General features: G+C 39.9%; 1 protein-coding gene across 1 annotated transcript; it reads right to left on the bottom strand.

The window, feature by feature from the left end:
- Positions 1-56: 56 nt before the first annotated feature.
- On the bottom strand, positions 57-27,952 carry sypl2a (synaptophysin-like 2a). Its single transcript, XM_039796861.1, has 6 exons — positions 27,739-27,952; positions 27,422-27,496; positions 14,248-14,372; positions 7,243-7,441; positions 6,045-6,218; positions 57-2,092 (listed from the first exon to the last, which is right to left on the bottom strand). Exons 1-6 carry the CDS (start codon positions 27,751-27,753, stop codon positions 1,967-1,969), a joined length of 714 nt encoding a protein of 237 aa, XP_039652795.1. The 5' UTR covers positions 27,754-27,952; the 3' UTR covers positions 57-1,966.

The following is a 27,952-nucleotide window of genomic DNA, read 5'->3' as shown; positions in this document are numbered from 1 at the left end:
AAAAATATAATCACATATGAATTGATTGTGCAATGTAATTAACAAAGGAGTCAGAATCCAGCAGTTCCAGCTCTCATGTTTTACACTTGTCAATACAGATAAACCATTTTGTTTCATTTTGCACAAACGAAGGCATTAAATACATGAAGTCCAATTACATAAACATCCCACCTATGACTGTGCTCTAGTTAAGATAAGATTTATCTTTTAAAATTGATAAAGCATCTTACGAATTGTGTTTAATTTCAATAGGATGTGGAAAATATATGACTTTACTTACAGTGCCTCATGCAGCCTCTCATTTCTTCCCTACAGAGGCTAAGTTGGTGAATAAAACAGCTGCACAGGTGGCCCAATAACTCAAAACAGTTACTTCATAGAGATCCTTAGATCCCTCTTAGTGCAATGACAATAATTCAATACAAAACCTAATGTACGGCATTGGCTGTAAAGTTACATATAGAGCAGAACTATGGGCATTAAGAAATAGAGAAAGAGTACATAAATCTGGCAACCACAGTTTGCCACTTTTGTTAGTTAAACTATTTATCATCGCACGACCAGGTCTAAAGCTACTCGGTGGATAAACACATTTAACAGCAAATCTGACATTACAAAACAAATCAAGGAGAAGCTGCACACCGACACTTATTTGGGAAATACAAACAGAAACCCAACATTGGTTTTAAAAATATGCAACGGACCAATTAATGTAGATAAAAATACAAATGAACTGTATATAAATAAAGTCGCTGCAAGTCACCTTTCGCAAAAGATTGCACAAACAAGAATGAGTCTTAGTGTTAAGGAGTAGTGTAAATGATAACATTTTGAGGTTTGGCCTGACATTTATCAGTTCCTTCCACTGTAACGGCATGTACAACAGATACTGGAGTAAACATGTAGAGAACCTGCTTGTTCTGTATACAGGCTGAAAATAAGGCCGCGGCAAACCCTGTCACAACCAACCTGAAACATCACGCAAAATGACACGTTCAAAATTAAAGTCTCTGCCAGAGGTGCAGTAGATTGTAGTGTGATTTTTTTCTTTTTACTTAGTATTCTTTTTAAGCACAATAAATTCCAAGTGTGTTGAAACTGCAACACCCATGGGGTTATGAAGTATATTTAAGTGTGTGTGTCAGTGGATTAGAACATTGGTGGGGAAACGGCATGGCGGTTAACTTAATGGTTAGTTGGTCTGGTGCCTCAGTGGCAGAGATGAGAAAAGAAGAGAAACCATGGCTTAGTCCGATTATTGAGCAGGGCTCTGGTATCAGTTGTTGCTTTAACAGGAGAAAAATAGCATTCAGCATATTTTGCCCCTCATGCTATGACTCATCTATTGAAATTGAAGTGACTGACATGTTTAGAAATACAGTACTTGGGATCTGTACTGTAGCATTTTCTCTTACTGATTACATATTGGAAGAAGAGCAGGCCCTTACTGGACTGAACCCCAGGGGTGCATTTGCTCCCACCTAAAAAGTTTGCTTCTGGATTTTGTTTCTTATGGAAACACTTGCTTTTACTGGGTGTGAGGGATGTTTGCTTTCAACTTCCAGCTTTTCTCTGGTTGAAGACCAGTAGAGATGCTGGGTTCTTAAATCACAATTTCATCACTAGGTGGCTCCCTGAAGGGCGGACATCAGCTGAGGACAGTGTGCTAATGTGGAAGCAAATGCACTGCAGGCCTGCTGTTCTGAACACCAAATACATACAGTGATGGCAGATTTAAAATAAAAATAAAGGGTTGCTCAGTCATTGGGGACTAAGGTTAACTTGAGCTACGTAAAGACCCGTAACTGAAAAATAGCTCCGACGTGTTGGGAGGTATAGCGGGTATTTAGGACAATTGCCTTCCTTTTGTTTCCATTTCTGCAGGTTAACATCAGAGACCAGTGTTGGGCACAGAGCGTTTGTGCTGTGGGCACGGGGCTATGCTTGAGGAGCCTCAGTGACGTGGCTAGGGCTCAGGGGGCCCTCCTTCCTCCATGGTGGCTGGTGGGTTGGGATCCTTGTGGAAAGGAGTCTCCTTGTAGATGAACCAGCAGTTCCCTGCCCACAGGATCATGTTCAAAAAGCCAAATATCTGTAGAAAGACAAGAGATCAGATAGAAAGTGACAACAAATAATGTGTATGGTGTACTTTTAAAGCTCACTGTGTTCTGATTTTGTTGACAAAGTAGTGCCGATTCTTGAAATTGCAATATGCCCAACTGTAATTTTCAAATCGCAGGAGGCACAATATAGGCTAAATACGTGTCAAAATACCATCTGAAATTAAATACAGTATTGACGTGCTGCACAGATGTCCTTGCCTACACATTAGCTATGTTTCCATCCACACGTTTTTATCCGAATTAAGTGATATCGAATGAAAAATGCCTCATGGAAAGAGTAAAATTCAATAGAATTTCATGAATATTGACTCAAATGAAATACATTCGGTGTCATCGGATTTTCTCTTGATCGATATACGGTTTATGATAAACGCTGATGGAAACGTTATTTGCCGAATAAATTAATGAATTGCGATTAAGTTTTAGGTAATTTTATGGTTGCAACCCGCCACAAAACGAAGAAGAAGAAGTTTTAGTTCATTTCTGGCCAGTATTTCCGCTCTGTTTGCACACATGACAGGTGTCAACAAAGAGATGTAAGCGGACGAGCGAGGAGACGAGAGACTTTTTGAATTTAATTTACGAGCAAAATATAACGGCTATTTTAGATAGCAAAAATCTAAGAAATGCTATAATTTATCAGGAACTCGCGAAGGAAATGATCAACAAATGTTACGACAAGCCGTGGGACGTCCTCCGGAGTAAATGGAAGGCGCTCAAACAGCGATACGTGTCTCAAAAAAGAGAGTTGTCTCGCAGCGGTGCCGGATGGAAAATCCGGAAGTTTGCTTGAATGTTGTGCGATTCAGTGCGAAAATGAATGGAAACACCATAAAATGTCTCAAATCAATTCAATATACCAATTTAATCGCAAAACAGCATGTCACGTCATTACGCACAGGTTTTTATTCGCTTTAAAAGCTGTTGGATGGGGGCGCCCAGATAGCTCAGTTGGTAGAGCGGGTGCCCATGTATAGAGGATTACTCCTCGACGCAGCGGTCGCGGGTTCGACTCCGAACTGCGGCCCTTTGCTGCATGTCATCCCCCCCCTCTCTCTCCCCCTTTCACGTCTTCAGCGGTCCTGTCAATTAAAGGCCTAAAATAATCTAAAAAAAAAATAAATTATAAAAAAATAAAAAATAAAAAGCTGTTGGATGGAAACACACTTTCACCAGCTATATTCGCATGAGTTTTTTTACCGAACTTCCGTTAATTTGATTGACAAGTGGATGGAAATTTAGCTATTGTCTTTCTACAGACATTAGAAAACATCTTTGTTTGCTACACATCCCTGCCAAAATCAAACCATAATAAAAATGTTTTTCAATGAAAATGAAGAGTAATGTAAAAATTATCATTCCCTCAATATCACAAATCAAACCGCAATTGCAACATCAGTCAAAGTAAACGCAATTAGATATATTTTTCTTAAATTGTTCAGCCCTACTGATTTAACTAGTAATTTGTGAGGTCTGCTTGTGGTGAATTACACTACCTACATTACATGCATGATGTGTTCTCCACTTGTGTGTTCGAGTGCAGTCATGCTATAAACTTTAACAAGGTTTCATCTGTTGCCGTCACACCACTTAAAGGGATGGTTCGGAGTAATTTCACCCTAGGCTACTTTGCACCTTGACCTCGAGCCAAACAACCCCCCATAAGCTTTTTTCCCTTGTTATAACATTGGTTGACTTGGCGTTATCATCTGGTTAGCTTAGTGCAGGCGCTAATGGATCCACGTTTGTATCTTGTAAATTACCCCACTAATAATGCCCTGAATGATACCAAACTTCTACAGTAGTACAAATAGTTTCTGTACTTATAAAATGAGACTACTGTGTTGCTTTGACTCTGCTGCAAAAACTGTGAAGCAATCCCAGCAATGGAAGGGATGTCAGTTTTTATTTCAAACACCAGATGGCACTGGCTGTACTCCACTGTTCCACTTAGATAATCTACTATCAGCCACCCTCTAGTAGTTTGCGTTGAAAATGGAGAAAGTGGTGGCGCTGAGGTTGCTAGAACCAGAAAGAGCTAATAAAGATTTTCCTGAAGACTGAAGTCCATGTACAGCTGGTGAAATCAGGTGGACATCAGGTAAGTCTGTTGACAGCAGCAGTTACAACATGCAGCAACAACATTGTGAAATGCCAACATTTGATTATCAGCTCATAATGCTGTCTGCTTTTGGACAAAACTAGTGTTTAGACAGATGAACTGCATACTCTCTCAAGTATGGGCGGAGCAGTTATTTATAACCCATCCGACTCACACCATCCCATTAGAAAGCATGCCACTGTGTTTTAGCGTAACTGTAAAATAACAATAAAACAACATTTTTATGTAGAGCTGCTCGATTACGGAAAGAAAACATAATCACGATTATTTAACACGATTACTCATTGACTTTTAGAAAGATGATATATTGAATTAAAAAAAAACAGTGACAGCTTAACAAAACAGCAAAAACACCTTGAACTGTGAAATTTCAAATCTTTTTCCATCCAGAAAACAAAATAGGAGTTTACTTGGGAAACGTAATGTGCAAAATAACCGTTTTTCCCGATTACTCTGGTATTGTGATCGTGAGGAGCTGAAATTGTAATCGCGATTAAAGTTTTAAATTAACTGCACAGCCCTATTTTGATGTCGTTCAGATTTCTTTTAGTCATTATGGATTCAACATATTAAAATGACTGACAGGCATATTTACACAATTCAATGTAGAAGAAATAAAACCAAACACGACATAACTTTCAGATTAATGTAAAGCATAAACCATTAGATCTTTTTCCGATACCAATTTTAAGAAATCTATTTAAAAAAAGAAAGAAATTACAAATCTTTTTTTTTTTAGCACCTTTACATGCTGTGACGCACACAGTAGTCAAGCTCTCAAAATACAACAAACAGGTGAGCCCGGTGTCTGTGCGTAACGTAGAGTTTTTCTGGCATGCCTCAATGATGTGTAGACAGCCTATCAGCCACATTATTAGAGCTTGGTAGAAGCATGCTGCGTGCTTATTGGCTCACTGACGCTGAAGAAATTTACTCCTTAGGTCAGGGGTGTCAAACTCAATTTCACTAACGGCCACACTGGAAAATAAGAACGACATCAAGGGCCAGACATTTTTAGTTAATTAACATGCTTTTATTTAGGAGAAAAGTCAAATATCTTTGACAGTATTATTGCATGTTTTATAAAGTCTTCTAACTTACAGTTTGGTCCACATAAATTCCTAAAAAAGTCAGCAAAAAAAGTTCCTCAGCAATCATAGAAAAAAGTTTGAACAAAGCGTGGTCAAAAGTGACAAGAAGTTCAGAAAAAGCGACAAAAAGTTGAAAAAGCTACAAAAACTTGGTGTGCCAAAATTTATTGGGATCCAGAAGGTTATCCTATGTTTTAAATTCATAATAACTCTAAAGGGCCTATAAAATAATGTAAATGTGACCTAGGTACAAGAATAAGTTGAAATAAGTGGCCTGGCTGTGTCTATATATTAATGACCAGGATGGTTTGGCTACATAGTTTGCCTGCTCATTCTGCATAAAGTACAATATGTTTTCTGGGAAGTGAAGCTCAGTTTTCTTGTTTAGTTGGTGTGTGGATGGAGTGATTACATCAAGGACAAAATCTGTCCCACGATGAACTATATATCTGAAGATCTTGTTATTTAGAATCAAAAGGTTCTACTGGAATGTGCAAACATGTGTGTCCGGTTTAGGACGGCTCAGCAGCTCACATAAATCCTGGATCCAGACAGGATGAGTTTCTCAATGGTTATAAAAGTTTTATTTATTTATTTTTCAAACACTGTCTCTTCAGAAGGACAAATATGGCCACTCTGAGAATGTTGGGTCTCTTAACAAAAAAGTACTAAGGTCTGTAGCAGCTGCACTACTTCACCGAGACTTACCACAGAGGCATTGAGGCGGCCCATGGAAGGAAACTCTCCTGGCTGACAGAGGTCTTTGCATGACTCCACTAGGTGCTCGGGGTTAGTGGCCCACTTAACATCAGTCAGGCCTTTGCCCCAGGCTGAGGACGACACGAGCCACAAGAAGGCAAAGGCAGCGGTCAGCACCAGGTCCTGGAGGGGGAGTACACAGTATACACTCAGCATCTTTACATTCACAATCATATCACACAGGTGTTCAGAAGGTTCTAAGTTGTTGTCGCATGTAAACATAATGAGTGTGTTCTCATTCCAAGAGCAAAATCCAGTTCATAGTTTCTAGAATTTCTCATTTGCTGTGTATTTCGTCATTTTAAATTCAAAAAAGTAACGTGCACAGATGTTTTGGCTGTGTTATATAATGTGCTGTTCTGGCGTCTCCATCCGGTCTTCATACTTCTATATTGATGCTCAGGATTATTAGAGGTCTGGTGCTCCTTAAAAAAGAAAATGTTATGATTGCCTCAAGATAACCTTCTATGCACATGTGCTTAAAAATAAAACTTTCTGCCCGAGATATAAAGAATGAGATCTCAGTGGAGATATAGTAAAATGAGATTAGGGCCATACCAAAGTTACATGTTTCCAAGTAAAATAGAAGATGATAACTCTGTGTAGTAATTATGTAGGGGTTGGATGGGTGTTGGTGACAAAAATAGTAGGGCTATTATTATTTTCCACAAGCGAACCACATGCCATCACCAAACCAACACATTTTCCTGTTACGTCCTTGTCACAGACACATCAGGACACAGTGGTGTTTACACTACAAAAGATAGAGGTCAAATACTTCCCGAACGCCTTGCCAAGTGGTTTGAGTAATCAACTCACAATGCATCTGGGTGGTCATTTACACTTGTATTTAGCGCTGTCCACTTGTGATCCAATCACCCAAGACACATTTTAAAACCAAGAAGTCTAAGATGCCTGATAACTATTCACACATACAGGGTCAATGTAGTAGGCTCTCTCTTGCCTCCCATGAGGCTGAAGCTACCGTGTGTGCTAAATATCACACATCCACCTCGTGGTTCTAACACAAGGCTACAGAGATGTAAAAAAAACAACTCCATCTCCGCTCATAGCCCCGGTTGGTGGGTGTGAATGGGGTTAGTAGGTATTAGGAAAGCTCGGTGATGACGGGAGGGTGTGTACTCACTATGATGGGACCACGGGTGGTCTGGCGGTAGACGTTCTGGTAGCCCAGGTAGAGGATCAATGTGGCGGTGCAATAAAGGAACCCAAACACACCAACACACACAAAGAACTCTGCCGAGGAGGAGTAGTCGCCTTGCAGGTAGTTCGTACGGACATCAGTGCCGTTGCATGTCGGTATGTCATACGGGTGTGCTGGCAACCTGAAGGAAGGTAGATAGGGAGAAGGCACTTTCAACAGTCGCTCTGATGACTTTTGTTTTACTCTCTTTTGTGTGATTTCAGAGAAAACAAGTCCTCACCTGACTTACTCTTCTATCCAAGGAATGCAAGAAGAGAGAATATAAAAAGGGTTAAGCGAGAGTTGTAAGGTTTTACAAAGATTGTATGCACATATGTGAGAGAGAGAGAGAGAGAGAAAAAAAAAAAAAAAAAAAAAAAAAAAAAAAAAAAAAAAAAAAAAAAAAAAAAAAAAAAAAAAAAAAAAAAAAAAAAAAAGAGAACCAAACAAAGCAGTGAATCAGTGGAATTAACATTTTTTTACGTTCTAAAATACATATAAACACACCCACACAGGAAGGTGCCGCATTGCTGGATTTTGGGATGGTTTAGACCTGGTTTTAACGTCTGCCTTAAGTGATAGCATGACTTAAGCTCTAAATATGTGTATATGTGCTCTATGCAAATACACATGTACATCATTTTTGTTTGAATGGCTGGTTGTATGAGTGTGTATATAAATGTTACTCTCACATATATCATACCAGTGTTTCCTCTACCATTGTTTTGAGGGGGTAGCCTGCCCCCCCAAAATGACCCCCCGCCCCACCTGAAAGGACAAAATTATAAAATTATGCTATATATTCCAAACCCCCAAAAAGAAAAAAAAGGGAAAACCGCGTCCTAAGATGAAGCGGTTTTCACACATGGCTGCAATTCGCTTCCCTTTCCTCGCCTTAAAAGTTCAATTCATTTTAACTTACAGGCTGGCTACATTACACGCATAATGTATGCGGAACGGACGTTCCAACACTAAGTTTTCACTATTATCAATGAAACTAGCTACACCAGGCACAAGAGCAGCGAGTACACCCCCAATGAAACCGCTTCACAGCCGCTTTCTTTAGAGAAAACATCACTACAAGATAACATGAGGAAACGATGTATGAGCAGCAATGTCTGCAGTAATATCCTACATATTTGTGAATTTAGGGACGTTTTATGAAACTAAAAATAAGGTTATTGTAGGGCTGTGCAATTAATCAAAGTTTAATCGTGATTTTGAGAAAAAAATATTATTTAGCACCTTAGGCTATGTTTAGTAAACTCTTTTTTTGTCTTGTTGTGAATGACGCACAGTTTCGCCCCTTCAGAAGGCTAAACTCACTCAGCCAACATTTGAATATATTTATTATATCATTTATTTTAAGGGGAATTCAAAAAAGTTCAACGAAAAAAAAAAAAAAAAAAAAAAGTAGAAGTAATAAGGTAAATGTCAAAGTTCAAGATGTTTTCACTGTTGATTTGTTCTACGGTTTCACCGTTTATAAATTTTAATAAATGCCATGAATAATATATATTAATAAATGCATTTCCAACAGTTAATGAGTAATCCTGTTAACCAATCATGATTTCAATATTGACCAAAATAATTGTGATTATGATGTTTTCCATAATCAAGCAGCCCTAGGTTATTGTAAACCGGCGGCTACCTTTTCCAGGCAACAACAAGGCGCAGAGCTCCAGACAGCCGCGCATATAGGAGCAGTCAGCACCAGAACAAAACATTGTAATATTACCACAGTATGATAATAACTAGTGCTGTCAAACAATTAAAATATTTAATCGCGATTAATTGCATTAATGTCATAGTTAACTCGCATGTTCCTTGATTTCTTTTTGTACCATTATTTTTTCTCATTTTAATGCTCTTATCAACATGGAAAAGTGGATCGGCTTGCTTTGTGCTTTTGTCGCCTGGCTTTGACGAGGGGGCGGAGAATTCCCATCAGCTGTGTGTTTGGCCATCAAGTGGTATTTCAGACTGGACGTGCTGCGATGATAGCTCAGTTCACAACTACAAAACACACAGATCACTTTGGTCTTGTCAATGGAACCATTTGGCAACTTTTAAAAGTAAACTTTCCATTCAGAATCTTATTGGCATCCATTTCGGCGTCTCGCGCTCACCATCCACTCAAAACGTAACGTTAGCTACTACTCTTTGGCCAGCTCGCAAGCCCAAACAGGTGTGTACGGCGTGCCTGTTTTGTTTCCGGTTTAGCTAGATCTGGTGTGGTGTTGTAGTTTTCAACAACTACAAAGTTTGCTAGGCCAAAAAGAACATTAATCTTGCGATAAATAAAATGACGCCGTTAAAATGGGTTTACGTTAACGCCGTTAATAACATGTTTAACTGACAGCACTAATAATATCTCTCAGTGGTTTCTGTGACAAGAGAAACACTTTAAATGAGTGTGTAGTTGAACTGAATTGAATAGTTCCGCTCACAGTTGAGTAGGCGGTGCTTAATGGGGCCCAGGAAACATACTCTTACACACTGATAGATAGATAGATAAAAATAAAAGAATGCAGACACATGTGGCTTGTGATCTGTGTATGTCAATTAAACTTGTGCGTCGATATGAGACGCAGAGGGCCGACAAAGCGGCAGTACATAGGAATGAGAACGGGCTGCACACCCTTTATACTGTTATTGGCTCGGGGTTGCACACCCACGTGGGGTCCAGAGTCTCTTTGTTGACGCCCAGAAACGTCCCACACAATGAAAAATTAGAAGCAAAGACAGAATCCAGGCAGAGGGCAGGGTCTCTGCAGATCCAGACGCCACCACACGCTTCTACTAGGTCATAAGTGATGACAGAGGGATTAAAGTAAAACCTTTTGTCTGACGTGCTAAACAAGAAGTTGCGTTAAATATTTTCTGTCATTGATGGAATTTTTTTTTAACACTGATGGAACAATCTATAGGCTGTCTGTCAATTTGACAATGAGGGCAATCTACTGTAGCTTTAATAATTTGAGACCGACAACTTTATCTTCTGGCTACACAAGGCCTGAGAGCAGCGCGAAAGTAGGGTGTATGCACCACGGAGATCCGCTCTATAAACGTTAAAATAGGCAAGTCTACTTTTATATTTTTTTACAGCAAAACACAAGACAAGAGGATATTAAAAGGATAGGCCCTGTTTACACGATGAAGCTCCCGGGTGAAAATGAAAAAATATTTTATCGGATGTGCCTTTCGTTTATACGGCGACGGCGTTTTTGGGGCTTAAAAACGCAAAAAAGTGAAACCACCTTCCAGAGTGGAAATCTTAAAAACGCTCCACCGTTGCGTTACCGTCTAAAGGGTAAAAACGCAAAAGTCTGAAGACAGAGGTGTGGAGAGAGACGAGAAAAAGGCGTCTGTTGTTACGGAGTAAGCTACAGAAATTATAGGCTCCTGTTAGAATTTCAATGTAATGGCTCAATATTTAAATGATTTTGACAATGTGGATAAGGTTGATATAGTTCAATGACGATATGTAGGCTATTCATTTGAGCCAGAGCAGGCGACAACGTTGCAGATGAAGAGAAAGAGAGAGAGCGAGCGAGCGAGTGGCAGCGGCCAGCGGGCAGAGGTCAGCGGCCAGCGGGCAGAGGAGGGTCTGCTTCAGCCTCCTCTGCCCGCTGCCTCTCGCTCTCAAGCAGTGGCTGAAGGGCCGCGAGGCTCAGGGTATTGATAGTGCTCCCGTGGGTGCTGTGTTGTGGCTTATCACGGTCAACTGTGCCGGTCATCATCAGACAAACATGCAACTCCACCTCCTCGTCTTTCCAGGCAAGTTTTTGTTGTTCGCTTCGGCATGTTTTGGTTTCGCGCTACTAAGGAGAGAAGTAGAATGAAGGTTCTATGCAGGCAGGTGCCTTGGTGGTGTTGTGTGGCAGTGCCACCTATCACCTGGAGTGCATTACGACATCGAATTTCACACACTTTTGCGTCACCATATGCACGCAGATTTCCCCCCCATAACGCTCGTCTAAACGCAGAATAAAAAGTGATAACGCAACGCCACTTTTGCGTTTTCTCTTCAGATCGTTTCCGTGTAAACATAGCCTTAGTTTTTTTCAACCTGGACCCTATAAGTCAACAGAGTAAATTTGGCTAATAGCATTAGCTTACCTCTGCTCTGTCTGCAGCTCTCCACTTCAGAATTGCGCTTCAATGACAAATTAATTGGTGGTTCGTTTACATTACCATGCAAAATGTCACAGCCGCTGATTATCTGAAGTTTCTCTAAAAAAGCCTAATAATTAAGATTCCGTTGACTGACGACGAGAAAGTATAATGCAACCACTGTGCTGAACAGAGACCTAATGTGTAAAGTAACTATATATTTCTTATTTTGCTGCTGTCACTAAAGTATTGTCATTGTCTCAACTACTGTTAAAGTTAGGGATAAAGGAACTCATGCAATGTTTTATATATATATATATATATATATATATATATATATATATATATATATATATTTTATAAATTTAATATACTTTGTTTGCCATGTTTGTAAAATTAAACATAAAAAGGCTTCAATAAATATATCTTTGAAAAAAGAAAGTTAAGGATAAAGTTTCAGCATTTCTCTCCATTCATGTGTATTTGATGAAACAGTGCTGCAGATTCTACACCTGCTTTCCTCAGATATTAATGTTGGTATTGTTTTTTATTTTACCTGTGCAAAATCTTAGTGCAATCCTTTAGTAAATAAGAACAAATGCAACTGTACTGTTCAGAGCCTAATAAAGGGATGCAATACTTAGTAAATATTCCGCTAGTCTCAAAAGAATGTTCTTTTTCTGCTAACCACTCTGGTGCTCTCAGCTCTGTTTGCTCAAGCAGAATGCCAGCATGTCTGCTAAACTACAGATGCTGGCACCACTTCTTTTACTGCCGTCCAGTGTGATCACCAGTTTGACTAATAACTCTGTCTTTATTGACTTTCAGTGGAATAGTATGATGCGGATACAGTGTTTCCTCTATGTTGATTTTGTAGTGGTGGCCCACCATGGAAAAATTTCTGCCACCACGGTATCAGAAATAGGGCTGTACAAAAAATATAGTCGCAGTTACCTTATAAATTATCCTGCCAACTTTGCAATTTAACAAGTAGAACTATTCAGAGGTTACGGTTGTTCGGACAGACCCGCCCCCACCGCTAAAACAAACCCTAAAGGAAACACTGGGATATGACCATATATAAAGTTCAGATGGTATATACGTTACAGACAGACAGACACACTCACAATCAAATCATTATTTGTGCCGTCATCTGACAACATAAACATAAGATATGTTACTGCAATAGGAGTATTGTGTATTCAGCTATATTTGAGACAAAAAATTAAGCCATCAAAGAGAATTCCAGGGGAAAGAAAGGAGGTTTAACCTGCTGAGACCAACCCTGTGTCTTAAATCGCATACTTCTGTACTTAAACTTGATAATTTTAATACATAGTGTGTTCACAATGACAAAGTATGGCCAAATGCAACACCATGAGTACCTGTATGCTGCACTCAAATCGGTCAAAACGTTAAAGCCGGTTACACACTGGAAGCGTCGCACGAGCGTGTCAGCTGCGTGGCGTGTCCGTTTATATTTCGGCTCCCATGTTAACAGGTTAGAGCTTACACACTGCCGGCGTGAGACGCGTGTCTCAGGCGCGGCTCGAGACGCGCCTGAGACGCGTGCCTGCTAGAAATAGAACCGACGCCTATTTTTCACGCGAGACGCAAGCGTGTTGGAAGCGTTTCCAGGCAAAATAGAATAGGAAAATATGTTTATATGTCATTTAGACACAAATACATATTACTAAATGACATTGATGTTTGAGGGTTTGACATCAATGTAGATATAAATGTAATACAAAATTTCAGAGAAAAGATTTTCAAATATTGCACCTGTCATACAGAACGAAATATTCTGTAACATGTTTTGCAGTCAATACTGCTAACGTTGTCTTGCTTTAATCAAATCAGTAGGCTATATATAAATGGTAGGATAGGCTACGATAACAACGTAGTGTGTTCTGAGTGACGGTCCAACATCAGATAGGCTATATAGGCTCTTTACAGCTACACAAAGTTGTTCAGACAGCCCACTTACCCATTTATCAGAGTTTGAATCTGTCGGCACTATGTCCCGAGATCAGCCCTCCCTGTACCTAGCAGCAGGAGCAGTGCCGCGTCAGACACGCTTCTGGTATGTAGGACACAGAAAAATCCACGCAGCTGAGACGCAACAGAAACGCCACGCTTGCGAGACGCGTGCAGTCTGTAACCGGCCTTAGTGTGGAACACTGGACACTACTCGCACTCAATGGTTGCTACGGAGCGGAGGCTACAGGACCACCAACGTATTTTCCAAAATTTTCCAACTTGTGAATGTGGCGGCGAGGAAGCTGCAGCGGTTGCAATTGAAACGGTGAATACCGAACCATACAAATGTAATTTATACATGTATATGACTTGATTGCAGTCAGATAGTGAGAAAACAAGCTGGTATATATTTTGTATGGCAACAATAGGTTGTGGTAATGTTTCGCTGGGCTGCAATTTACCATTAAAGAGAGGAAGAAGAATCATTTCTGGTCAGTGCAAAATGGCCCTGCGCGATTTGAACACTACCCTGTCAAAATGTACACACTAGTGCGCGCTAGTAAATAGTATACTACTACATGTGTACTCACGGAAGTATCAGAATTGAGACACACTGCAAGTGTAAAAGCCATACTTTTCACCAGATGACAGTAATCCACAATTGTGTTTGCCAACTGAAAGAGGAGAAAGATCTAGAAGGGTTTTGTCCTGGAGTTTTAAGAAAACAATCTGAAAATCCTGTTTCACACACTTACTGTATTTTAAAAATGTATTTTGATGTGGACAAGGCTTCAATTAGAGATACACAGCAGAGGCTATTATGACTGGGAGCGCTCTAGTGTTCTACAGTACCTGAATGGGTAGTCAAACACAGGCCCTACAGGTGTCTCTTCCGGGGTTCCTCCTGGGCATTTGACTGTAAAGTGGGATGTCCCAGAGTAACCTCCAGTGGTGGCAAAGGCAAAGATGGTGAAGACCTGTAGGGCAGAGAAATATGCAAGGGTTAAAGGGTTTTTAAGGAGAGGCGAGATTGTTTGACTGACAGGTGCCCCAAGCTATCAGGATTTGGGTTTTAAAAGGAAATTAAACCTGGTTTGGCTGCTGTAATTCTGATTTAATAAAAGCAATACACTTAATACATTCATAAACTCTCAATACAAGTTTTTATTCAAGTTAAATTATTGCCAATTTAATGACGGACACAGTGAGAAACTGCCTTTACTGGCTAATGTCCGTGTTTACAGGCTGTGACATACAGACTAGTTTTTCATTCAGTAATCAATCAATTTAATAATGTGAATTCCTATAAAACAAACTTTCAAAATGTACTGCATTTTAGGACCACAGGTAATATTCTACATTTAAGTCAATGCATTTTCCCTTCTAGATGTGACTTTCACTTTCTGAACTAATTTCCCCACTTTAATATCACTCTCCTCCCTGCAGTCAGCACATCCTTTTTCCACACACGAAACTCCCTTCCTGCGGCTCAGAGCTGAAAGCAAAATGTTAAATGCTTTAATATAAAGCTGACAAACCAAACTTTCAGCTTAAACCAACCTAGCTCTTACAAAAAGGCATCATATAATCAGATTCCATTTTTACTAAAGAATTTGTACTACGCTGGTCATGTTATGGAGCCTCTTAAAGTGATGGTTCGGAGTAATTTCACCCTAGGGTCCTTTTCACCATGACCTCGAGCCAAACAACCCCCCAGAAGCTTTTTTCACCTGGATCGAACATTGGGATAGTTAGCATTATCAGCTGAATAGCTTAGTGCAGGCGCTAATGGATCCAACTGTGTATTTCGTAAGTTACCCCACTAATAATGCCCAAAATGATACCAAACTTCTACACTAGTACAAATAGGTTATGTACTGATAAAATGATGGATTGGAAAGTTTGTAAGTACCAGGAGTTTATTTAAATAACACTTGCCTGCTGGCTTCTGCTCTCTGCTGCTGCTACCAGCAGTAAGACGAGTACTTAGGGACGTCTACAAATTACAACACCAAAAAGAGACGCAAGAAAAATATTAATTTAACTTATTTTTTAAAAGTAAGTGCTGTAGTACAACTAGCAGGAGACGAGTTATAATTGAGGTAAGTTTGGATACACTACCTTATTTAATCATTAAATTAATAAATATTTTTGTTGCATCTCTTTTCAGTATTGTAATTTGTAGACGTCCCTAAGCACTCTTACTGCCCGGTAGTAACAGCAGCAGCAGCAGAGATGAGAAGCCAACAGGCAAGTGTTATTTACATACACTTCTAGTGTACTTAGAAACTTTCCAATCCATCTTTTTATGAGTGCATAACCTATTTGTACTAGTGTAGAAGTTTGGTATCATTTCGGGCATCATTAGTGGGGTAACTTACGAGATACATCACTGGATCCATTATCCCCTGCGCTAAGCTATTCAGCTGATAAAGCAACTCTATGCTAACTCTCCCAATGTTCGACCCAGGTGAAAAAAGCTTCGGGTGTTTGGCTCGAGGTCATGGTGCAAAGGACCCTAGGGTGAAATTACTCCAAACTATCACTTTAATATGGAAAGGACTATAAAAGCGCCCCATGACGTCATTCTTTGTCCAATCACAATAATAATCACAGGTAATTCCGCTGCAGACAAAAACAAACTAGGAAAATATTTTCCATTAGATTTGTCATCTGCGATAAGTAGTAAAAGAAAACCTGCAATGGCAAATGGTGACTGATTTTTACATGACGAAATATTAAAAACATGCCCATCAACTTGATATATTTAGAATTAGCAGAGCATCAGTGAGTAGGTTTACATGCACATAATATTCCCGTTTTTGCCCTTATTCCGAAAAAGACGATATTCTGACTAAGCTGTTTACATTGCTAATGAAAGTGAATATTCCACTAAACCTGTTGATATCCAAGTTTTTGATAATGTTTAAAATTAGCTGTGTTTCTCCTTCTTATCGGGTCTGCAGCCTTGCAAACTGTTGGCCGGTTGGTTTGTATACAGCAACCATAGCAACGCACAGAGCTGACCATAAGCCAGAAACAGGCAAGAGGCCATAAACTGCAGTAAAAACCCGTATTGAGATGCATATACGGTTTCTAAAACCCGAATAATACCAGAATATCCCACGTCTTAATCAGAAAATGCTATATTCGGAATAAGGCCTTATTCTGAATAATAGTCGAATATTGGTGTGCATGTTAACGTACTCATTGCTGCACCTAGGCCTACTTGTTCCACACATTTATTTGTGTCTGAAGTTTTTTTTACTGTGGTAGAAACTTTCCTATTTCCTGTGTCATGTGAATGACAAGTAGCCTATACTGCTGTAAGGCCACACGTACCAAAACGAGCTTTTTTTTACCCGTCTTCCCTGGATTCGTTTCAAGAATAGTTGCGTCCAAACGAATCCATTTGTAAATGACTCAATACGCTACTTCCTATTCCAAGCCTATAGGCGGTGCCGTTTCTGCTACAGAAATTCACAAAAAAAAAACCTGGAGAAGAGCATTGTCACTTCCACTTCCATCATAACATGGCTAGCTAGACTAACGCTCTCTTAATACATCCGCGGACTATAATAACTTTCACCACTGCTCATTTTATAAAGGCCGCCACAATAAAACGTGTCTTTGTTTACATTGTATAATGTGCTGTTGGATTGCTTTTTATTTTGCAATTCTGTCTCCCATCGGACATGATTGCAGCTCTGCTAGTTAACATCGGCAGTCAAACAAACATCAGTGATCCATGAATGATGTCTTTTTGATAATCTACGGTTTTCTGGCGGTAGCCTTTCTACAATAAACCGTGGTAAAAGTTACTATAATAGCGGCTAACCATAGCAGCTAAAGTTAGCTACGTCGCAGCTGTAGCGGTCAGCTACTTTAGCGATGTTTAACATTGACTACATAACGTTAGCAATATATCATGTGTAGAATCCAGGACCGGCAGGGCAGAGGGAAGTGTCAGGGAGCAGAGACAAAGTATTTAAATGAAGTGAGCTGGTTTGACCATAGAGATGGGATATGCTCGCTTAGCTTCACCGCAGTCGTGTGTGACCGGCGTGCAATAGCACTAGTGCGGTAAGAGGTCGAGGGGTGTGGCGATGACATCATCGATATGGGGTCGTATCCGTATTCACCATCCATACGAAGCCAAACGAGAGCAGTTTTCAAATTTTTTCACCCTGAGACCAGGTTTCAAAAAAGTGCGTTTTCAGGCAGTGTGTTTACAGGATTTGTCTGGACGGTCGGCCCAAACTATGCAAAACGTGCGTTTGCACAAAAAAACGTTTCCGTGTGGATGGCCCCTAAGTGTCACTCAGAATGCAGCGCTGAGAAGAGAACACTTAAGTTGGGTTAACACTGTAGGAGTTGTTTTTCACACTGCATAAGAATGAATGTCAGCAAAACGTTTCTTGTAAAGGGAGAAAAACAAGCTGATATCTTCAACTATGCTGACAGAGAGCAGACCCCAGCAGAAAGAATGGAAAGCAGAGAGGAACCCAGACCATTTCCTCTAACCCTCAACATGAACTGACGGTGCAGAAAAACTGCGATACCACTCCAGGGTCGCAGAGAATCAACTGCGGTGAGGGAATAACTGCAGTCAGGAGTTTACTTTTTCACTGTAATGTAATGGTTTTACAAACTTAGCTTTCTAACATTGCTATAATGCGTACATTAAGTAGGATAAAAGGTTACTCAGTTCAATACTGTACTAGTATTACTGTACTGTATTACACATCCAGGATGTGTAATAAATCCTTTGTGTTTAAGCCTTTGGCCCATTGTAAATTTTTCTGATGAGGCGCTGAGCGAAACCCATTGTGTTAATGAAAGATCCTTGATCATAAACATTCAAGAGTAAAAAAAAAAAAAACATGACAAAACATATCTTGTACTGAAATTTCCTGTAACGTGTTGGATGAAAATGCATATTTGGGATTATGCAGTGTTTTGAAAGTTTAGTCACAGGCAAACAAATTGAAGATTCGTGATTCTTTAATGCGACAATATGGTCACCTGGTCACAAGATAATTGCTCTTTTGTCATAACCAAATGGTGGTGTTGCAGCAACTGTCATGTAAAGTATCAATAAATAAGAAAAAAACTGAATCGGAATCTGCTAAAAATCGGTATCGGCTGGCAGCACCTAGGAACACCGTGTGACAAAGGGCACCCCCTCCACAAACCTCTCCCCCTTCCCAGGACATCCTTCCTCCAATCAAAAGCTTCTGATAAGGGCATGTGATCCAAGCTTCCGTACTTTCTTTCAAGAATAATGTCCTTTGTTCACTTACACCCACATCTACCAAAGCACATTCCCAAATCATCAGGATCCTTTGCAGCAAGTACATATCATTTGCATACAATGGGCCAAAGCACAGGGCCAGGCACTGAGGTGAACAGGCTGCAGTAGTGGAGTAAAGACCGCAATATAAACAACAGAAACACACACACACACACACACACACACACACACACACACACACACACACACACACACACACACACACACACACACACACACACACACACACACACACACACACACACACACACACACACACACACACACACACACACACACACACACACACACACACACACACACAGAACTGGAGTGCAGTACGTAGCAAGCTGAGGATTTTCAGGAATGGGTTTCATCTTTCAGGTGTCTCTGGATCGCCACAACATTTCTCAGCTTTCATCTCAGCCCTGTTTGACCCACCCAGGCCAATCAGACAGTACCCCAAATAAACCCTGTGGAGGGGGGGGGGGGGGTTCCCTGTCCCGAATCCAGTGTCCCACCCAGCCTCACGTTGACTGACTGAAGCATTCCTCACTACTTCTCCTCAGCAAGGAGTGGCAGGCCAGATAAGAGACTGCAGCAGCCAGTCACAGGGTTCTGACAACAGCAGTTTAACATTTTAAATAGAGATGCACCGATTACAACTTTCTAGGCCGATTCCGATTTCTGATTTTCATTGAGTGAGGCCAGCAGATACCGATTTTAGCAGATTCCGATTTAATTTTTTTCTAACCGCACAGCACACACAAATATTTATTTTCTATCTTTTCTTTAATAGAACATTTTGCACAGAACATAAAAAATTTTTTGAACAGATAATGTATCACTATAAAATAGAACTATATAAATGACTCCTGAAAATGGGAAATTCACACACACACATCTAAAAGTGCAATGTTAGAACCATTTCCTTCTTTTCACTTCCAATGGTTTTTGGTGCCGTCCCTCCACGCCCTACTTTTTCCTTGCAGGTGTTGCATATCGCAAACTTGTTATCTTCTGCACACACGCTGAAGAATTTCCAAACAGCTGACATGTTGCAGGTTAATTCACGAGGTTCCCTACATGTGCGAAAATAGTGCGAGTACGCGCGACACACGGCGGAAAAGTTGAGAGAAAGGGGAAAAAGAGACTAACTGTCGCGAACTCGTAACTTGTATAACTTATGTTGGCAATTAATTGTAGCGTTGACCGGCATGAAATCGGAACGTCAGACTGACCTGCCGGTCGCCGGTCATGGCCGAGCACGTGAAAACCGGCCAATTCCGGTCTCAGGCCAGTCTATCGGTGGATCTCGGATTTTAAATAACATTTATGGTACAGTTATAGTACATCACGTGAACATACAGTAATACTGGCCCAAAATCCAACCCAGCTGGTCTGGACTACAAAAATAGCCAGTCCACCTCCATAAGTGGTGATCACCCTCTATCTGACACTGTGGCAAATGTCCACGTTTACAGGGTGTGGCATACAAACAAGTATGACATCCAGTCATATGAATTATAAACATCTTCCAAGAGCATTACAGTAGAGGAGGGGGGGGGGGGGAAACATCACCCTGAAAGAATTCTGTTTATTTCAGCCTTGAGACCGAAGCAGACTTACAACACCACCTTCAACTTGCTAAACTGCCTGGAGTAATTGGAAGTTAAATCAGATTTGAAAGCTCATTGACCATCTTAAGGTAAAAGATTCTCAAACTCAAGAAGCACAGCCACCAAACTGGTGGCCACGTTTCAACTAGGGGTGATACATCGGGATAGATATATCGATTCAAAGATCCAGTTAAAATATCGATACATATCGTCTGTAAGAATCCCCTTGATTTTAGATTCCCACTTTATATTTATTATTTTTATTAAAAAAAAAAGAATAGATTTTTTTCATTGCCTGGAAGAGCTCGGTTATAAAACTGACACACTAGTTTCTTTTTTGAGTTTATATAAATGTAACCATATTGAATTGGCATATGACACTTATCGATTGCAGGTTCCTAAATTGAAATCGTACCGTGAGAGGATATCAGCAAGTATCGTATCATTGTCAAAGGAATCAATATAAAATGGTATGGTGTTAAAATTTGTGATTTACACCACTAGTTTTAAATAGGGCTGGGTATTGTCAATGATATCAAGATTCAATTTCAATACTTTGGGTCACAAACGGATATTGATTCAATACTTCACATGAACTCAATCTTCATACACGTAGGTGACTGAAATACCCAGCCAATTCATAAAAGTACCTTCTGTTGGATATGGTTTAGAGCAAATTGAACCCAAAACTTATTTAACCATTTCATATACTTTATTAAACAAAGAATAAACCATTAACAGTACTGTATGCAGTAATGCATTAAATACAATAAATACAATATAAAGTGCATACACACTTAAACGTACAATGTGTTATTTTCTGCTGCTAGGGGTCTCTCAATCAAAACAATGGATGTAATGGTGCGTTCTTTTTGTCCACCAAAGTCGATTTACGAGTCGTTTTGCGGAGTTACGAACCGGAAGTTGCAAAAAGAACGCCTCCGAGGTCGTATATACGACTCGTCAAGTCGTCTGAACTCAGAGGACCCCGAGTTCACTTTCAAAGATGGCAACGTCATGCATCACACGTAGTAAACATTGTGGTTTTCTACAATTTTAAGCACTTTTGTCTTTGTTGTAACCAAATGAAGAAGTCGTACACATAGTACTGTATACTGCTACCTATAGGCATGTCGCTACAGTCTTATGAGTTAAATACCGCCTAATTAGTTATTTTGTAGCTTGTGCAGCTGAAATTGGCTAGAGACGCTCGGTTGCTATATGACAATGGCTTTAAGCCGAGTCTTGAGCAGAAAGCAGAGCAGTAGCCTAACGTTAACGTTAATCAAAATGTAATTTTCATGTATCAAACTGTGAAATATATTTGTGTAATATGTCAATAACTGGGTGAATAGAATCCTAAATGTTACTAAAAATGTTAAAAAAAAATCCATCTTTTCTCCGACTCGTAGTATTGTGTGACAAAAAGAACGCAACAACCCGCGGTTATTCGTTTTTCGACATGGATGTGACGTCACACTCGAGCTACTAGTCGCGATTACAAGACAAAAAGAACACACTGTGTTTATGGCATTATGGGAGTTGTAGTTTTCAGTGTTTAAAACAATTGCCAATTAAAATATATCTGTTCACGGGTAGGTTTATCCATTACAGTTTTATCCATGTTACGTTTAGTAACATTTATTCACGTCATTCTGATAAGAAAATGAATTTTGTTTTGTTCTTGTTTTGTTTTGAATTTTGTTTTGTTTGTTTTGTTTTATGTTTTTATAATCTACCCTGCCCTGTAAAGCGACTTTGAGTCCATGAAAAGCGCTATATAAATTCAATTTATTATTATTATAAGTTTCCCCCACATAATTACGTTTTTTTGGTTCGCTAAATTAGCAATAGAATTGTCCTCTATCTATACAGCTAACGTTAACGCTATCAGGCGAACGTAATCGTGGGTTAGCCCAGAGCTGTTTAACGTTAACTTTACCTTGGTCTAAACAATTATACCTCAAATAACTTCATTGTTGTAACCTTATAACGTTCCCCACAAAGCATTAGCTACTTGTCAACGTAGCACATAACGTCAAGCTGGATTGATCGATATTGAAATGTATCAATAAATAAGGTATTATATATTACTGTGTTACATATTCCTGTATTACTATGTTGTAAGTGACATGTAATCAATGGCAAAATGATGCTGTGTGGCAGAAAGCAAGCTGTATTACGGTTACTGAGTATTATTTATTTCTGTGACATTGTATGATTTACAATTACTCTCGAACATATCTGGGTTCCCGTGTTTTGACGGAAGTTAGAGTAACTAGAGGGATCAAAGGTTTTATGACGCCACTGACAGGTGACTAAATGAAACGTCCCATGTCATTCTCTGGGTTTGAACATTGTTGGAAACATTTAGGATATTGTAAGTACTCAACTCAAAATACATATATATAATAAATATAACAAATATATAACATAGGTATAGTCGATTTTAATGTTTAATTTTAATGTAGAAATGTTACATATTGTACCTTTAAATATACATTTGTGCCATCAGCTGAACTTGCAACACGATGTACAATGCACAACATTCTGGGTTGCAATAATTTAAATAACATGTAAAGTGAATACACATAATATAAATGCAAATCTTAGTCTCTTGCCTCTGTCTGAACTGAAGTTGCAGCACAACGTAAACGGATTAGAATTTTTGTTTAGTTTTTTCCTTCTGCTGTCCCTACCGGGCTGGTGTATTGCAGAGAAAGATCCAGTGACAGCAGCAACTTGCTGCTCTCGCTACCAATATTAGCTGCTTTGTTAAAACAATGTAAGGCTGAAAAAAAACGTGCATGCAGGCTTAAAAAAATTTTTTTCAGGATTAAGCCTCTAGCTAAATGTCTGCCAATTCATGCAGTGCTGTTGAAACACTGCAGCATCATGTTGTCCATCTCAGCTGGGAACGGAGAAATGACGAGTTATAGCCGACCAGTCTGACGTGTGTAAAGATATGTATGGTTGTGGCCAGGTTGGCTCAGTTGGTAGAGCAGGCGCACATATTTTTTATGCCTCGACGCAGAAGTCCACGGTTCCAGTCCGACCTGTGATGATTTCCTGCATCCCCCTCTCTCTCCCAGCTGTCCTGTCCATTAAAGTAGGAAAAGCCCCAAAAAACATATGTATGGTTATACTGCAGCAGCACGGTGTTGTTCAGCCAATCTACTGAAGGAAAACATAGCACGGCCGTGCGTTACACCACTGCGCATTTGCTGGCTGAGCCCTGATCAGCTGCCGCCGTTCTTCGGTCAGGTGGAGCCTCGGTACAATGCGAAATGATGCAAGGGTGATGCCTACAGGAGCGGAATTTAAGAGACTATCGAATTTTCTCAATGGATTTTGATTTGGGGAAATGTATATTGCAATGCAAATTAGATCACTTTACTGAAAGCAGCCTTTGAAAACAGGAAGAGACAACACTTACCTTATTACGATGTTACGATATCCAAGATCTAACTTGATATCTAGTCTCATATCACGATATAATATGGCAGACTGATCTCATGAAGTGGCGTACGTATGACACGCCAATTGGTATGCCAATATTGGCGTTATGAAGATGCACACCCGCTTTTCAGCGTGTTTATCAACGCTGTTTGTCCTCCATTGACTTACATTACCTTGCATTTGCATGTGAATTGACGCCGTATCGAGTAGTATGAAATAGGGCTGAATGATTAATTGCATTTGCAATAATATATTTCCTAATCACAAAGGCTGCGATTTGGTCACATGACTCGCGAGAGCAAATCAGTCTGCACTCCGCAGAGAAAGCATCAACTTGGCACGCTAACCCGTTCTCTTAATACAGCCATGAAGCTAACGCTACACTGTACCTTGAGCTGATTTCTGTCATTCAAACAACTCTGAGTTGTAGTTTAAAACTTTTACAGCCATTTTAATAAAATTAAGGGTTTTATTCAGGCTCGAGTCCATACATGCAGTTAATGGATACAGGTACGCAGAACTCATGGTTCGGTTGGCTACGATTAGCTCTGATTAGCGGTTAGCTCCGTTATAAAGATATGGAGCTATCACTGAGAGGGGTAACAACCAGACTGATAAATGACGTTCGGGGAGCATTCACAGCAGCGTGGCCGTGGCGTTTCAACGGTTTTATTAGTACAGTTAATCCCACGGCAAGACCACCAGTAACTAGCTAACATAACGATAGCCTCTCTGAGCAAGTGCACACGGCACGAGGGGGAGGGACGCGATATTACGAATCCCACTATGGCCACGCCAAGACCCGCCCTTCAATAGCGTTCACACGCTACTATTGGCCAGGCGTCCATGCTTACATGTACAGGTCCTATCCCCTGACCAATCCCCTAACCCTAACCTTAACCACTCGAGGTGAAATGCCTAACCCCAACCAATCAAGCAGCTTCGTAGGGCGGGTCTTGGCGTGGCCATAGTGGGATTCGTAATTTTGTGGGAGGGGCTGGAGGCAGATCCTCTCTGTGCGCTGTAAAAAAATACAGTGTGTGTGTGTGTGTGTGTGTGTGTGTGTGTAATATATATATATATATATATATATATATATATATATATATATATATATATATATATATATATATATATTTTTATTTTTTTTATTTTGTTATTTCATCGATCCAGGATACTATGCATCCTGATAAAGTTCCCTTGGCCTTTGGAATTAAAATAGCCATCCACCCCTTCACCATACCTAGCATGGGTCTGTAAACTTATGCAAAGGGGGAGGGGGAGGAATCAAAACTGAGGAGGACACGCGGTGGATACTGTCCTCCTCTCCTACTTCAATGCCTAACAAATCTATGTCTTTCTCTCCCTTTCACTGGTTTCAAATATTGTAAAAAAAAAAAAATAACATAACTAATTACTTCAGTTCAGGCTGGTCCTTATCCTCAACGCGTGCCTTTTTCAGTCACAGAAAATACTTTAATACTCATCTGGATTGAAGCAGCAAACATTAAGTGTAAGAGTAAAAAATTACATAACATTATTTATAATCTGTTTATTTGATTCACAGCTGCTACATATAGTGTTTTGACCTTGACAACGCAACTGCATTTTACCGCAAACTTGCAACTAGTTAACTATCTAAAGCAGGCACAATCGCTTGTTTGCTAACAGTCGGGTCGGTGATTGTGAATGTGTGATTGTGTAAAAGGTGTTCACGAGATAGATACCAACCTTTCATGAACTTGTGAATTTCGCCAACCGTCTTATCTCCTTGATGGAGAACTGGAGACAGACGCTGTGTGCACGATGGGATCGATGGTGTTTTAAGCCTCCAACGTCGCCTTACAGGCAGCTAACCCTCACCATAACCTTAAACATAACCATTGCCACGCAGGCAAGGCGACATTGGGGGCTTAAAAAAAACAAAAAAACAATACCGCACAGTGGGAGGAGCTTTGTGTGTGTATGTGAGCGAGACACAAGTGACAGAGAGACGGAGGAAAGTAGGGAAAGGAAATGCAGGAGAACGCATTTTAAATAGCGTTAAAAAAAAAAGAATAACGAAACGCAATGTGCGGCAGCCGGTGTACACAAACATCGCAATATCGACGCTGAAACCCTCACTTTACCAAAATTGAGGCTACATCCACACTACTACATTTTCATTTTAAAACAGTGTCTTCAAATAGAGTTGGAAGCAGAAACAAGGGAAACCATGTATGACCCATAGAAATCATCCAACTTTCTGGTTTAATTTAATTTTAATTTAGTTTTTGTATTAACCTCACTGCAATGGAAACAGTGTGCCCTCACCTTAAGTCTTATCTTTAAATAAAGTGGTTTAAAAACTAAGAAAATGTAACACTTGGGTCACAATTCGGTTGATCTTTATTGGAGGTCTGACATGAGCATTGTGCAATAAACTAACTAAGCCAGGCTTTATTACTCACCTTCCTGGAGTCAAACAGCAGATAAAACCTGCTGTATACGTTAATCACCAAGCGGACTCGGCTGCTCCACAAGCTCACGCCTTAAATACACACAGCACTGCCTGCTGTATCAGGGCAGTTAGCACAGTAGTCTTCCTCAGCCACATATACAAAGCACAACCAGTATTAGGGGCCGGTCACATTAGAGGGGGCATTCCTGAACTATTATCTTTTTTTTTTATGTATGATGAATTCAAGTTACTCATTATGAAGTCAACTGCAGAGTCACAGGGTAGAGATATTTAGAGCATCCTAACCATTTCAGGGTTTCTCCTGGCTCACAATGGGCCTTTGGTGTGGTCTGCGCATGACCGATATGCGTACAGTAAATGCAATGAGTCGGTGTTACCTTATTTGACAGAAATCTATGCATTTACCTGTATATTATGCTTGAGTATATAAAACCCCAGTGTACAAAACTGGTTAAAAAAAGATTTTTGGGGTGCCAAAAATTCCTATATGCAGTAAAAACCCTGCATTTGATTCTCAACAGTTGTATACAGCTGTTCACAGAAGCACCAACTCAGCCTCTGCTTTCAATATTACCCATCTTACATATTCATCTGCTTGATTGTGAATTAATTATTTATTTTAACACATGGAATCAACAACAGTTCTGACTGGAAGTGCTAAACTGTCTGAAATTAATGCAACCAATATTATAGCTATTATTTCAATACAGAAGTCACAATATCTGGGAATTTCCTGGCAATTGTTTCAACTTCCAGTTTGGTCCACTGCCATACATAATCAAGTGTATAATGAAAAGTGTACAAGGGCTCAATCACAAAATGTTGACATTCTCTAATTTAGGTTAACATTCCACTTTGTAAATCAGTAGCTCCATGCATTGTAAATTCACCAGCTATGGCATAATTTCACTCAGTGAACCAGGTCAAAAGTCAAGACTCTATAGTTACAAATGAACAATGCAGAGACAGAGGAACCTGCAAAAGTTAATGAGCACGTGTTTGTCTGCCTTTACACCTTAGGCTATGTACTAGAATATCTTGCTTACAACACTGTATAGTGGACTCTTGGTCTGGTACGTGAAATTAGTGGAATTACCCACTAGGAAATACAAACAGCACGATGATCAAGCATAAGTTGTAGCTAACGTTTACGCTACGTGGTTTATTATCTAGTTAAGAGACATTTTAACTTACCCATTCTAGGACACGAATAAATCCAAGAGGTTCTTTCAATGGTCCCAGGTCCAGAGAAAATCCAGACACCAATTTCTGGGGATGACAAACAAGGTGTGTACAAGGGCAAATAAAGCATATAGCAGCTAAAACATAGTTAGCCTAGTGACAACGAATTACTTAATTAGCGTTCATATTAGAACCCAATCCACTAGCAAGCTATCGTTACCGGTTTGTCACCTTGCAGCTAACTGGCCCTGCCCTTGTTAGCCAACCCCCTGCTAGCGACATGCTAAAGCTAAATCACGTCAACCTGGCTATTCAGCTAAATGACTTACCTGAACAGTGTCCATTGAGACGTGCAACAACTACAAAGCTGTCTGTATTTATCTCATAAAGCTGTCCGTTTCGTTGTTACTCCGTTTGCATTCGAACGTCGTTACAACAGCTAACGTTACGGACTCTCAGCAGGCGATAGACAAGCAGGAGACAACTACTACTGACTACTGTCAAACTCTGTACAACTGAACCGCTGTCAAACTAACCACAATA

This window comes from Perca fluviatilis, chromosome 4 (assembly GCF_010015445.1).
Source record: "Perca fluviatilis chromosome 4, GENO_Pfluv_1.0, whole genome shotgun sequence".
Lineage (NCBI taxonomy): Eukaryota > Metazoa > Chordata > Actinopteri > Perciformes > Percidae > Perca > Perca fluviatilis.
The sequence above is the reverse complement of the archived record's forward strand: the minus strand, read 5'-3'. Positions and strand labels throughout refer to the sequence as shown.

Coding starts and splice junctions, on each gene's coding strand:
- sypl2a (XM_039796861.1), bottom strand. Junction 6,219..7,242: donor CCACCCGTGGTCCCATCATA/GTGAGTACACAC, acceptor CTCCCCCTCCAG/GACCTGGTGCTGACCGCTGC. Junction 2,093..6,044: donor GCCGCCTCAATGCCTCTGTG/GTAAGTCTCGGT, acceptor GTCTTTCTACAG/ATATTTGGCTTTTTGAACAT.